Source organism: Panthera uncia, chromosome F1 (genome assembly GCF_023721935.1).
Source record: "Panthera uncia isolate 11264 chromosome F1, Puncia_PCG_1.0, whole genome shotgun sequence".
Classification (NCBI taxonomy): Eukaryota; Metazoa; Chordata; class Mammalia; order Carnivora; family Felidae; genus Panthera; species Panthera uncia.
The window spans coordinates 64265347-64279783 of record NC_064813.1 but is presented as its reverse complement, the minus strand read 5'-3'; the positions used below and the strand labels follow the sequence as shown (position 1 = coordinate 64279783).

At 48.4% G+C, this 14437-nt stretch overlaps 1 protein-coding gene across 1 annotated transcript; it reads left to right on the top strand.

Annotated features, from left to right (window-relative positions):
• Window positions 1-257: 257 nt before the first annotated feature.
• Window positions 258-3693, top strand: LOC125925645 (T-cell surface glycoprotein CD1e, membrane-associated-like). The gene is made up of 6 exons (XM_049634747.1): window positions 258-417; window positions 684-980; window positions 1617-1895; window positions 2086-2391; window positions 2807-2900; window positions 3025-3693. The coding sequence occupies exons 1-6, from the start codon at window positions 282-284 to the stop codon at window positions 3197-3199; spliced, it is 1287 nt and encodes a 428-aa protein (XP_049490704.1). The 5' UTR covers window positions 258-281; the 3' UTR covers window positions 3200-3693.
• The last annotated feature ends 10744 nt before the right edge of the window (window positions 3694-14437 follow it).

Here is a 14437-nt window from a genome sequence, read left to right as displayed (position 1 = left end):
GGGAGGGGGGACACAGAGAGCCCAAGTGTGGACTGGGTTTCTGCAAGGCCAGAAAGGTCTACGTTCTCCAGCGGGACCACAGGCTGCAGCCTGGAGTCCTGTGACGGTGGCTGTGCCCAGGGGTGGGGAACTCGGGGAGAAAAATCTGGAAGCCAGAGAGTGGCAGAGAGGGAGCGGAAATGAGAGCCCCGTGGGCCCACAGTGAGGAGGCGGGAGGGTTTCTCTGACAGGGAAGTGGGCAGAGGGTGAGGGTTGCCTGTGCGGGCGGCAGGGGAAGTCAGATGAAGGCGGGAGGGCCTGGAGGGCAGTGCCATCCGGGTCCTGCTGAGGCATCCTTCTCCTGCCGCGCCGCAATGCCGCTCCCGCTGCTCCTGACTTTCCAGGGACTTCTTCTCCACCATGCAGCAGGCACTGGGGGTAGGAAGGGCCCTGGGAAGACCCCAGGGGCCAGGGGCTGCAGGGTGACCTTCTGGGGGGCCTTGCGGGTGGGGCCTGTGCTCCCGCAAGATGCCCTGGGCGTCCGCGCGCCAGGCTGGCTCTTGACACCTTCTCTTGCCCCACCTCGCTCTCTCCTTCTGGTTTTGGGGAGGGCTGGCTGGCCCGAGAGCGGCTGGGGTAAGGGAGTGCGTGCCATCCGTGCAACGGTCTCCGTCCCTCCCCCCCATCCCCATCCCCATCCCCAGCATCCCAGGCCCCGCGTCCCCCTGGTCCGGCCGCAGAGGAGCCTCTGTCCTTCCACGTACTCCAGGCCTCCTCGTTTGCCAACCACAGCTGGGCACACTCGCAGGGCTCGGGCTGGCTGGGCGACGTGCAGACGCGCGGCTGGGACACGGCCTCGGGCACCATCCGCTTCCTGTGGCCCTGGTCGCGGGGGAACTTCAGCACCCAGGAGCTGAACAACCTCCAGAGCCTGTTCCGGCTCTACTCCCGCGGGTTCACCATTGAGGTTCAGGCCTTTGCACACGAGTTCCAGTTTGAGTGTGAGTTCGGGGTCCCCAGCTGGGATTTGCCTCAAGGCTCCGGCCCCCTCGCAGAGGGGCTCTGACCTCCTCCGACCTTCCGGACTTGTTCCCTATCCCTGCCCCCTCCCCCCGGGGGTGGGGGGGGGGATCATGCTCTCCCTTCTGTGCCCCCCCACCGTACGCGCCTGACGCCTTGCAAGGACACAGCCCGTCCCACCACCGCACACACCTTCGCGTTCTGGTTCCTTGGATGGTTGTCTCCTTGTGATCTTCTGCCCTACAGCCCTCCCATCCCCACCCCCCACCCCCCCACCTCAGAAGACTTTCCCAGCCAGAACTCTGCCCTCTTTTCTCTCTGGCCTGAGAGTCCACCAGGCCCGGGTGTATCTAACCCCTTCCAAGTGAGGCCTCCCAGCCCGGCCCCCAACTTCCAGCACCTTCCCATCAGGCACCTGCACGTTCGTCATTCCTCAAGACCTTCTCACCTTCGCGTTTTCTTCCCACAACTGCCCTCCCTTCCCCGACCCAACTCCGGTGTGCCGTGTGATTCCCCAGCAGATTCCCCTTCCCTTGAATCCCTTTACTTCTAGACGGCTTACGCTTCCTCCCTGGGACGCTTTCCACATAGGCTCTGTCCTCCTTGTCCACCCCCAGACCCCTTCGAGCTCCAGGTGTTAGCTGGCTGTACATGGCACGCCGGGAAGCCCTCGGGAAGCTTCTTCAACGGGGCCTATCAAGGCTCAGACTTCCTGAGTTTCCAAGGAAACTCCTGGCAGCCATCTCCAGGAGCAGGGAGTCGGGCTCAGAAGGTCTGTGCCGTGCTCAACCGCTACCGAGATATTAAGGAGATCGTGCTGAGCCTTCTCAGCCACACCTGCCCCCGGTTTCTGGCAGGAATCCTTGAAGCAGGGAAGTCTGAGCTGGGACGACAAGGTGAGCATCCCCAGGGCTTAGAGCTTCCTATGGGACTTTGCACTCTTTACCGTCCCTTCGAAACGTATGACAAGAGGCTAGAGAGTGGGCTATGTGGGTTTCAGGTAGTTTCCCAGACGAGAGAAGGAAGTGATCAATCCACCTGCTACGACCACTGAGTCGCTCAGCTCGGTCCCAGGTGCCCCCTAAGATCCACGTCTCCTTATCTTCTCTCTGGTGAAGCCCGAGGCCTGGCTGTCCAGTGGCCCCAGTCCCGGTCCTGGCCGTCTGCTCCTTGTGCGCCATGTGTCCGGCTTCCACCCGAAGCCTGTGTGGGTCATGTGGATGCGGGGTGACCAGGAGCAACGGGGTACCCGGCGAGGCGACGTCCTGCCCCACGCTGACGACACGTGGTATCTTCGGGTGACCCTGGACGTGGCGGCCGGGCAGGCGGCCGGCCTGTCTTGCCGAGTCAAGCACAGCAGCCTAGGAGGCCAGGACATAATCATCCACTGGGGTGAGAAGGAGCCAGGGCCCTGCTGGGAAGTGACAGTCGTCCCTGGGTCCTGGGGCCGCTGAGTGAGGTGCTTGGGAGACAGGTGGGGAGGCCACGCACAAGAGAACAGAAGCAGGAGGATGGATCCAAACACGGGCAGAGAAAGGCTGCTGTTAAATTCCAAGCAAAATGGAAGTAGAGAATTTGAGGCCCTAAAGAGACAAAGAAGGACCTGGCGATTTGGGGGAAGAGATGTGGCAGGATGATGGGGGCACAGACATAGGAGGAGCTGAGTTGAGAGCTCCAGAAAATGCAGAGGGAAGTTTCAGGAAGGACCGCGCCCCTGCGGCCCCGTGGAATGAGTGGCATCCACGGTGGCCGCTGCATAGAGAACCCCGAGGCCTGCGACTGACGTCCTTGTTTTACCCCCAACGAGGTGGAGAATGGTCCCCGTTGACGCTGATGTGTCTCGCCGTGCTGGTCACCCTGCTCCTGCTGCTGGTCCTGTGCTCCCGGCTTAAAAAGCTCAGGTGAACCTCTTCTTCTCCTGCTGTCTCGTCCCCTTCTTGTCAACCCATTCTTCTTGCCCCCATCCTCCCCTCTTTCTCTCGGATTTCCCTTCATCGGGATCAATACCCTCTTCCTGTCCTACAGCTCAAATGGGAAAGCCGTGGCGCCCCGTGCACCCAGTCCTGACTCCGCCACAGCGGCCAGCGCCCAGGGACCCGGAACTTCTGGACGCCAGCTCCACGTGCCCCGGGAATCCTGGATCAAGAACAGACTTTTCAAGAAACTGAAAGCAAGCCTAAACCCACTCTGGCGACGTTAGCTTTCCCTCCCACAGAAAAGCCCGTTTCTGCTGCTTCTTATGCATGGTTCATACCTATAAACAAAGCATAATTTTGATTAAAAAAAGGCTTATTGTGGCGGGCATCTTGACCCCTTCAGAAATCTTTATTTTATTTTATGTTTTGCTTTTTCCCGTCTGCCAGCAATATCTCTTTCTGCATTGGCCGTGTCTTCATTGCTTTGGATTCTTCAAACTCTAATCCAGAAGCTTCTTTCTCATGGAAGTTTCCCTAGATTGCCCAATTGAAAGATCTTCCAAGATTGGAAAGATGGACCCAAATACGTTCATCTCTTCCTGCTCTGAAAAGTGATTACTGAGGCTTTTGCTTTTCTGTTTTTTTTGGGGTTTTTTTTTGTTTGTTTTTTTTTTTTTTTTCTCAGTTGCTTGAAAGCAGGATACAGGTGTTTGTACTGGTACCTGTGACCAAAATTCAGGGCCCGCTCCGTGGGCGTTGCAGTCTTGAAATCCTTAGTAAAACTTGGAGAGACTGTATTTTCATTTTGTACTGGCCCCACAAATTATGTAGTTGGTTTAGAGCAAGATGTTTGTCAGTAAATGTTGATTGAAATGAATCCATTGTCAAGTTGAATGATGCTTTCTTAATCTATTCCCCTTTGACATCACTGCATCGCCTGGCCATGTTCTTATTAAAACTCCTTCTGTCTCCCTGTGTCTCTCACCAAAGCTGAGGGAGGCAGGCGAGGGCTCCAGACTTCACAGTGATTGGGGTATCTGTGCGTCTTCAGAGATTTTTCAAGAAAATAATAACACAGGAGATGTCTCCCGTCAGAATGAGGGTGGGGCTGGCCTGCGGTTCCCATTTCTCGGAGACTGTGTTGTGACTACGTGTGTCTTCGTGTTGTATGTACCCAGGGAAGAAATTCCCACTTTGAGTGGTCGGTCAGTAAGAGGACATGGGGACCGAGGACGGGCAGAGCTAAGGTAGAGAAGGAAGAGAGTGATCAGACACTACGTGTTTAGTTTTCTTTATTAGTTTGGCTTATAATTATTGTCATTGTTATTTACAGTTTTCCCCTCACTTTTTAAAATACGGATTTTAAAATTATCTACTTACTTTGAGACCCCTGTGGCCGAGCCCGTTGGGATGCGGGAAGCTGTTCAGGCACTGAGTTCACGCAGATGTCCGGCCGACACCTTCCCGTAGGTAATTGAGCAGATTGTGCAGATTTCTTAGTGGACACGTGTCTCTCTTTATATGGGGGCATTTTCAAGTTAAGAGACAGGGTTCTGTGACCCTGTGCCCAGGCTGTACTCTTACCCATGAACAAGGTCTCAGGGTCAGGCCATCACCTTCTGCATCGCGTGCTCAGACGGCTTATACACCAAGTGTCTGGGGAGGAAGGCAGAATTTTACAGGGCTGTTTGGAGCCCTCTGTGATGAACTTCAAGGTTCCCTCACATGGCAGAAGGCCATAGGTGGTAGCCTCTATTGAAACGAAGAGGCTCATGTAAGGACTTGTCAGTTTCTAGCTCAAGTGCACGGTGCAAATAAATATACAGTAAAACCTTGGATTGCTAGTGACTTGTTCCACAAGGTGAGCAAACATTTCTGATAAAGTTTAACTTGATAAAAGAGTGATGTCTTGCAATATGAATAGTACAGGACGCCACGACGTCACATGATTACAACTGAGCCATTGGTTCTTGAAATTCACTTTGATATACAAGTGCTTTGGATTGCAAGCATGTTTCTGGAACATATTATGCTCTCAAACCAAGGTCTTACTGTATTTCCGATGTTTCCTATCTGGGAGGACTACTCTCCACTACTTTAATTTTGTGGTCACAATAGTTCTTGAACTCCTACGATGCCTTGGGCTAACTTGCCTGGCTGCTCACCCAATCTTCACCCAACTGTGTGTTGTGCCTCCGTGACACATTTCTTCTTTCTGTCCTTCCCTTGAGCCGAGCTTTTTCTCAGCCCAAGGCCGTTATAGTCACTCTTTCCTCCACCCGGGACATTCTTCATTCACCATGATCTCCTATGGATGATTTTGGGACAGCTGTTGGCTCTGAGCTCAAGCATTGCCTTCGTGGAGAGGACTTCTGCGGTCAGTTGTGGTCAAGGTGGCCACTTTATCTCCATCACATTCTAGTTGAACGTTCTTTATTTGTTTTGAATACTGGAGTTGGCTGCAATTCTCTGATTTGCGTTTAGGTCTTAGTGTCCTTTCCATCTAAAATGTGAGCACTGTGACATCATGTGTATTATCTGTCTTGATCACATGTGTGTCACAATGCCTAGATTGTAGCTAGACATATAGTGGGTGACTAAAATTATTTTTGTTGAGTGAACAAATGGTATAAACTTTGGCTTTCCAGGAAACATCTTAGAGACGCCAGTTCCCTATTTCGGCCACAGGTTTTCAGGAACTGACATGTTTCCATCGTGCTGGTGTCGCTGAAGGATGCAGACTGATCATTGATATTTTGCAAATTGATATCGTGGTAAGATATATTACATATTGTGGCAATATGGTCACTGGAAGCTCTCTCTTTCTTTCAGGTTATTGTCTTTATAAGTGTGGCTAGACCCTAAAATGCCGATAGAAAGGAAGGAAGGAGGGAGGAGATATCAGTAAATCTGGTCAGAGTCCTTTATACTGTAGGCAAAGACCCCCGTTAACCACAAAGGTTTGCTCTGGGTTTCTCTGCTGCTGAATTGTAGTGAAGCTGAGGGAATCTCTTAGGGAAGGATGATTGGGGAACACAGCAATTTTCAGGAAACTCTGGGTTCCTGAACATGATACCCTAACATGTCCTCGCTCTACTTGTCACAAGATACTGTAGTTGAGAAGTGAGTGTATATTTGGGGGAGGCACAAGATATACCCCCAAAGAAGACGGATCTGGGCCACCTATACACATGCATCCTCTTCCCCCAAATTGGCATAAGTGGGTTCAAAGAGAGCCCTGAGGGTGTATGACCACGTGGCCAGAAATGCCAGGAATTAGGGAAGTTTTAAGGATTGGTTCAGGAGGTTGTCAGAAAAGCTCTGTGTCATCCCTGTGGTGTAGACCTTTGGGCTGGGTAGTTTAATAGAATTTAAGCTACAGGGTGAGGATCTGGTTAGTATCCAAGACCAAAGTGTGCCACTAAATCACCCCAGACGAGAGTCGTCGCCTAGTGCTGTTAACCATGTCATTCTGGCTGAAACCCTGGAACATAAGCTTATTTCTATAAAGGGCCAGGGTGGTGTTTTCAACAGTTCAGGATAACACTTTCCATCCCATGAGCTATGAAACCAGGAAGGAAATCTGCTTTGCTGTTGGTACAAACCCAGAGCTTACTGTATTCTGTTATGCACACAAATGCAGTAGAAACACTAGGTGATCTTTTGAAAAAAGAAATGAAGGCACTACTCTGGGTTGTTACTGACTTCTCCAGAAGTGGTAGCGATTGTTGGAGCTTCAGTAGGACGGGAGGGATCGGTACTTGCTGGGCCAGGCCTGGCGGAGCTCAGGAGTCACATGCCCTTGGCCAACCATGACTGAAAGGATGCCCATCTTCCATCTTTCACCTAATGCATGGAGAAAGGTCAGCATGTGCACCACTTGATTAGGTGGAGTGAGGTAAAGTGGGACAGAGATCCAGTCTCCAAGAATATCCCCTGCGGGGGAAGAAAGATATTTGTGCACAACCTGCTTTGGAGCCTGCGTTCGGGGGGAGAGGCCATGTTGAAGGCTTCTTCGGGTTACCCACAGGAGGGACCTATAGATTTTGGGGACTTGGACTTTGCCCCTAAGGAATTAAAATTAGTTTATGATCTTTTCTTTGTTGACTCCTCCCCCTCTCTCACTTTCTTCTGTAAATGGGCCCGTCGTTTGTTGGTTCCTAAGATCTAAACTTTCTTCTCTTTGCCTCATCATTGTTCCTGAACAGTGAGGCAGCAAGACCTTCTTTATGACTTCTCTTACATGCCATTCCCCTTTCCATGACCCTGGTCCAAGCGTGAACAAAATGTAATGTAAGTTAACAATCCCGTTGTTGATAATGTGATAATGACCACACACTGACCATAAGCTCAATTCTTACAGCAAATAGGAGAAGTAGCTATTTTATGGTATGGTTAAAACTGATTGAAAAATAATAAACATTTAAATGGATCCTGCTGGAGAGAAGACACTCTCCTACATGCTTTATACATATTAACTCACGCGATCCTCACGACAATTCTCAGGTAGGCACCGTCATTCCCATTTCGCTTTATTTTGTTATCATTTTGTAACGTTTACTTATTTATTTTTGAGCAAGAGAGAGAGAGTGGGGGCTGGGGCTGGGGGACAGAGAGAGAAAGAGGGAGACAGAGGATCCAAAGCAGGCTCTGCACCATCAGTGGAGAGCCTGATGCGGGGCTCACACTCATGAGCCATGATATCATGAGCTGAGCCAAAGCCGGGCATTTAACCATCTGAGCCACCCAGGTGCCCCCATTCTTCCCATTTTATAGGGGAGGAGACAAAGTTCACATAACTAGTAAACATTGTAAGTTCTGCTCCCAAACCCATGCTTAAACACTATACTCCACATTCAACAAATAATTATTGGAAGCCTACTTCATGATAGGTAATGAAATACAGCAGAGACACAGGGTCTCTTACACATAGAACATACATGATAGTGGAGGGCTGGGAGGCAGACAGTAAGCAAATAAAAATGCTTCATGGGAGACAGCAACATCTGGTAGGGTCCCGGACTGATTTGGGGAAGGAAATCAAAGAGGAAAATGGGCTACTTATTGCAAAGATGGTGGACAGAATGGGCCGCTCTGAGAAGGTGGCTATGGGGAGAAGACCTAAAACAGGAACAAGAACCATGCCACGCAGTGTCTGGGAGGAGCGCGTTCATTCCAAGCAAAGGAACGAGACGAAAGCAGGGTTGTACTGGCTGTGTTCTGGAAACTGCCACATGGCTGGCTACGAAGGAATAAATAGGGGAACATGGCAGGAGGTGAGGCCCGTGATTTGGGGTCAGATCATAAAGGGGCCTCACAGGCCACTCCACCGGGACTGAAAGCCGTCAGAGAGTTCAGAATGAAGAGCAGCTATTCGGTAAAGGGAGATGAACTCATAAGCACAGGTGGTGTGTGGCCTCAACATTGGATGACTACAAAATGGCTCCCACTTGCACGCCCACTCACAGCACAGTGACCCTGGTCGGCTTGTCTGCATGGCACTAATTGAAAGTATGCCTCACCCATGCTCACAAACCGTTGCTCAGCATTGCTTACCAAGTGGCACCGAGCCAGTTGCCTTCTCCAGTTCACGCCCCCCCATTGGCTAACTGTCTGTGGCCCACGGGGTTACTTGGAACAGCTTCGGGACTTCCACTGCTGCTGGTACCCAATGCTTCCAACCAGTTGTCCGGTGCCTGTACAGAGGGGTGTTCCACGTGGAGGCAAGGGCGATGACTCCCTCCCAGTTCTTTGTCTCAGCTGATAGTTCCAAATTGGCTAGTTGCATCATTGCAGCGAAGGAAATCGTATAGGTTACGGGGGATTCACATAAACTCAGCGTGAACTCAGTACGTTCGAAGACGTAGAAAGTATTCTTAATCTCTATCACAATAAAACTATTGCCCATGTATTAGTAGTGACATCTTTGCTTACCACTGAGATGCCGTATGTGCCTCAGAACCCATTTTTACATTTAAGGGGAAAAAAAGGAAATTCCCATGGGAGAGGTAGTTACTTCCATTTCCTGTGTCAAGACAAAAGTAGGCTACCAATATTCTTTAAATGAAGAACAACGATTTTCAAAATGTGAAATGAAAGTGGGACTCCTGGGGGGCTCAGTTAGTTAAGCCTCCGACTCTTGGTTTCTGCTCAGGTCACGATACCAGGGGCTTGTGAGTTTGAGCCCCGCATTGGGCCCTGGGTTGACAATGCAGAGTCGGCTTGGGATTCTCCTCTCCCTCTCTCTCCCTGCCCCTCCCCTGCTAGGGCACGCTCTCTCTCTCTCAAAATAAATAAATAAATTTTAAAAATGTGTTTAGTTACAAAGCGAAATATGTTTGAATATTATAGTATATATTTAACCTTTTATTGATTTTAATGAGTGGTAGTGTTAGATACATGCATATCTACTGATTATAGTTTCATTTGTGCGCACGTCTATTTGCGTAAACAGGCAAGACTGAACAAAAGGCATAATAAGCCAGGTTATCACAGAAAAACTATACACTAAATCAAATATAGGAAAGATTGTTTACCAATAATAATCGCCACATAATAACCAGGTGGAAAAAGGGTCCTACGGTTAATCATTGTAGATGGTCACACATAATAACGAGGCACTAAGAAAGTTGGGAAGTGTGTTCCAACAAGATGATTGAGTCAAAATTTTAAAAAGGAGAAGTAACTCTTCAAACCCAGTTTTCATATCCCTGGAGACATATTTTAGATATCTCTGAAATATATTAATTATATTATTTTAAATATGTTTTATTAAATTATAATTTCTGTCATATTAAATACTAGGAACTTCTGTATAATAACTGTCATGAATGTTGTAATGTATAAACTTAACCAATGCTAACAGACTAAGTAAATACCCCACAATGATAGTGTAATAGCTCCTCGCAAGTTAAAGAATGATGATTTCATTAAAAAACATTAAAATCAGTATGGCAGTTACAGACTTGAAACCCCCCTGGTAAAATAATTAGATTTTTATTCTCAGGTATACTCAGCTGAGTCTTCATTTCTTTAATCCTTGTTCTTATTCATATTTCTATTCTTAGTGATTTCCTTCCTCCAGTTTTATTACAGAAGAAAATATAAATAAAAAATCGAAGTGCTACCATTTTATTAAAGGAGAAACACACAAGCACAACTTTATGTAAACTCCTAGGCAATTTTCCTCTTGGATTTGCCTTCCTAGGGTTTCATTAATTTTACTAATTCCAAATATTTTCTGCTCCATAATTAGTTGTGTATTTAATGCTTAAATATAGAAAAATTGTGAGGGTTTAATGTTTGGGGAAAACAGTTTGATGCATTTCTGTTGTCACTAAGAGGGCTTCAAGCCATTCGGACTTGAAGCCGGTGTGCATTTTAGTGAGATTTTCCATCCACACACAAGAACCTCCCTGGACAATAAGAGTACACGTATCAACAGGTTGAAATTCCAACTTAGGCAAGGAAGCAGGTGAGGATCAGATGTGAAGCCTTTCTTCCCGATGCCCTGTGGTCCCCTCTTGTCCCCTGTTGTCCCCTGCAGATCTCTGCTCTGAGAGTGGCCAGAGGGAGCCTCCAGATACCTGTTGGTACTGCAGGTGACTCCGAGGCAGATTCCCTTCCCTGACGAGGACGGGAACCGCGGGGAGGCTTTGACCTGACGAGAGATAGACTCTGAACTGTTTTTCAGAGGATCATCCTGACCGTTTTGTGGCAAACAGACGTGGGAACAGGGGCAAGGGTGGAAGTAGCAATGTGCGTGTTCAAAACACATTTAGGAATCACTCTGGGTTTTTTTGTCCCGAGAAGCTGGAATCCTAGTCACAATTACGATGAACTAAGAGAGGTAGGAATAGGAAAGGAACAGAGTTGGAGTACAGACTGAGAATTTGGTTTGGGATGTTTAATTTGAAATGCCCAGGGGGCGCCTGGGTGGCTCAGTCGGTTGAGCGTCCGACATGGGCTCAGGCCATGATCTCGAGGTCTGTGAGTTCGAGCCCCGTGTCTGGCTCAGGGCTGACAGCTCGGAGCCTGGAGCCTGCTTGGGATTCTGTGTCTCCCTCTCTCTCCGCCCCTCCCCCATTCGCTCTCTCCCCTTATTTAAAAAAAAAATTATTTTTATTTTTTTCTTTAAATTTGAAATGCTTGTGAAAATACTCTGCAGGGAGGTAGCCGTATGATCAGAGGGCTGGAAGCCAGTGCTGGGGCTGCGGGGCAGAAGCAGGTTCTCTGTGCTGTGGGCTGGGCTGGCGGCAGGAGGGAGGGAGTGGCATTTTTTCCTGCTGGATTACGAGAGACGTGGTAGAGATTTCACCGAAACTGAGAGCTGGCTGACTCGTGGGGGGACTCCAAGCTGAAAAATTACAGGCCCCCAGATGGGCAATACTTCAGTTTTGAATGTTGTGGGATTCCAAGTATTTTGGAAATACCAGCAATGCCATTCAAAGCGGGGTGGAAGGAACCGGATGAGAGCAAGAAACATTGTTACTTATCTCTGACAAAAGAAGCATAGAAACTGAAAGCAAATTCGTAGAAAATTTTACAACAATTCAACTGAGTAATTTTACGTGTGTTAATCTAACAGTTAAGACAGGAAAAGTTCTTGTGCGTCCTTTTGATTTCGAGTTTACGTCATTCATTTTCATTGTATTTTACAAAGTCGCCGGCACATAATAAATTTGGGGGGAAATTAGTCTTTTGCCTCAGAGAGATTGAAAAGCACAGTCGTAGAATTGTAAGGGAGCACTTGGCCATAAAATAGACTGGAAACAAAGGTCTTTGCGGGTCATGTTGCACTATTTGGATGTGATCTCATGAGAAATATACTTGAAAAAGCTCTCAGAAACATTTAAAAATTCTGTTTTTACATTTATTCATTTTTGAGAGACAGAGCACAAACAGGGGCGGGGGGCAGAGAGAGAGGGGGAGACACAGAATCCGAAGCAGGCTCCGGGCTATCAGCACAGAGCCGGACCCGGGCCCCAAACCCACAAACTGAGATCATGACCTGAGTCAAAGTCCAAAGCTCAACCAACTGAGCCACCTAGGTGCCCGTTTATCTCAAGCATGTGTTAAAATTCACTAATGTACTAACAAGTAAGTTAGCAAGTGGTTCAAACCCTAAGGAGTGTGAGTTTCAGGGATGTTGTGGCCCCGGAGGAGAGACCAGTCTGGGAACCAGAATATTTACAAAGTCCGGGTGGTTGCAATTTTGTTTCAAATGTTCATGAAAATACTGTGGCCAAGTGGGTTTTTGGTTTTGGTTTCTTACAAGAAAGTCTGCAGGGGGATGATCTGAGGTGCAGGTGTGCACACACTAGGTCAGAAGAAGAAAAACAGAGAAGCCGCTTCAACTGGAAATGGGGTAACAGGCTGGCTAACAGGCAAGCAAACAACGGGGCCGCCCTGAGTCCTGAAAGAACGCAGCTTCTGATTTTCAACATCCCCCCGGGGGTTCCCCCTCGTAAGCTGCAGGCAGATCATGCGGGTGACCCCCTTCACCCATTTCTCACTTTGAGGCTGTTTTATTTTACTTTTTGACCCGGGCAGGAGTGTTTGGTCGGGATGAGCTACAAGGTTTCATTTGAGAAAGATAAGGGGGTCTGCCGTCGGGGATGGAGTCAAGGATGTGTTTTCAGGGGTTCCTGTGTGAGTTGAGGGCTCAGCTAGAGCAAGGAGAGAAGGTAAATCCTGGCCACACTCTCGAACCCAAACCAGAAGTGAAGCCGCACGCTTCTGGGTCAAAAGCCAGTTTGCTTCAGGACGAGGAAGAAACCCCGTCTGTGCGCCTTGGTTCCCTCGTCTCCGGACCTTGGCGGGGGTCATGCCAACGGTTACGGGGCAGGGTTGTGACTGTGAATTAAAGAGGGACAGGGCTAGGACCCGGGGAGTCCACGTGTCGGGAGCCTCCACTAATGTGGGGGATGCGGAATAACATCCTTCCAAGAGCCACGTCTCCCGGGAAGCCCTCGGCAGTGGCGCGGGCACCAGCCCTGCCCAGTCCTGCCGCATCAGCTCGGGAAGGGCACCGCGCAGGCAGGGGACCCGCAGCACAGCGAACCCCTGCCTGCGCTCCACTTTGTCTGGAGACCATTCGGACCCTCTCTCTTTTTAGTTTCTATTTTTTTCTATTTAAGGTTTATTTATTTTAAGAAAGACAGAGAAGGGAGGGGAAGGACAGAGAGAGAAGGAGAGAGAGAATCCCAAGTAGGCTCCGCACGGTCAGAGCAGAACCCAACGCGGGGCCCCGACCCACCAACCGTGAGACCATGACCTGAGCTGGAATCAAGAGTCAGATGCTCAATCGACTGAGCCGCACAGGCACCCCCTGACCCTCTTGTTAAATGTCCCGGGTTACTGAAAAATCCAGCTTAAGTAACCTCAAGAAGGAAGTGGTGAACTTCTGGCTAACAAGGCATGTGTGAATTTGGGCTACAACTTGGGGAAACAAGGGCTGTAACTACAAACACACTTGGAGCTAGGGCACTTCTAAGGTTGTATGGCCTTAAATAGCATTCAAGGACAATTGACCAACGATGCGCCCCTCCCCCCCTTTTTTGGCTTATCATGTCTCTGTATCATCCAGAAGCAAAAAAGGCTTTACATCATTGAAAACACAAAAGAGAAACTCTCTCACCCGACCCCAATAGGGTCAGACAGTTGGTTGATTATTTCAAAAAAGTCTGTCAGGGCAGAAAAGTGGGAAAAAAAAATGATGCTGATATAATTGAAATGCTTTATGTCAGCTCAAAATGCTGAAATATACACTTATTTATAAATATTTTCATTTAGGGTTAAGGCTGTTACTTTCAGTATTGGCCCCTTTAGAGCCTACGTAGCAGAAGTCCACCCGTAATTCATTAGAAAACTTGTCATGAATTTACAGATGAACAGGAACTTAGAGACTTGCAAAATAATCTGAGCAAATAACACTTGTAGATTTTCATGATTTCCTTTTCTTCTATGATGTTCTTGCTCATACTCAATTTTTCCAGAAGACTCCATCTAGGTGTATTAGAAATGAATAACCTTTATTGCGGTCATACTTCACCAGGTTCTACTGCAAATTACATTCCACAAGCAGAATACTTGGAGTAATAAATAGAACCATCACAGACGGTTTTGGGACGGACAGACAGACAATTTCACTTGTAAGGGCTGAAACATACACACACCCCAGAAAGTAACGTAACAGACATAAGCGTTTATTATACTAAGGGAATGAGCCAGGGGACTTTCCACAGGGAAGAGAGTATGTTTGTTACATAAAAACATAAAATCATGTTCCCTGTTTTAATTGTATGATGTAATTTGCACAGTCATACGATTAATGATAAGTGTTTTTCCTTTGGGTGATGAAACACAATTTGAACAAATCAAGAGATTAAAAAAATTTTTTTTAATGTTTATTTATTTTTGAGAGAGAGAGAGAGAGAGAGAGCATGAGTGGGGCAGGGGCAGAGAGAGAGAGGCAGGCTCCAGGGTCAGAGCTGAGAGCACAGAGCCCGACGCGGGGCTGG

What these genes read in the sequence shown, in the direction of transcription:
- LOC125925645 (XM_049634747.1), top strand. Translation starts at nt 282, where the DNA reads ATGAAGGCGGGAGGGCCTGGAGGGCAGTGCCATCCGGGTCCTGCTGAG. An exon ending in CCATGCAGCAGGCACTGGGG is followed by an intron (nt 418 to 683) that starts GTAGGAAGGGCC and finishes CCCCATCCCCAG; the next exon opens with CATCCCAGGCCCCGCGTCCC. An exon ending in GGACATAATCATCCACTGGG is followed by an intron (nt 2,392 to 2,806) that starts GTGAGAAGGAGC and finishes ACCCCCAACGAG; the next exon opens with GTGGAGAATGGTCCCCGTTG.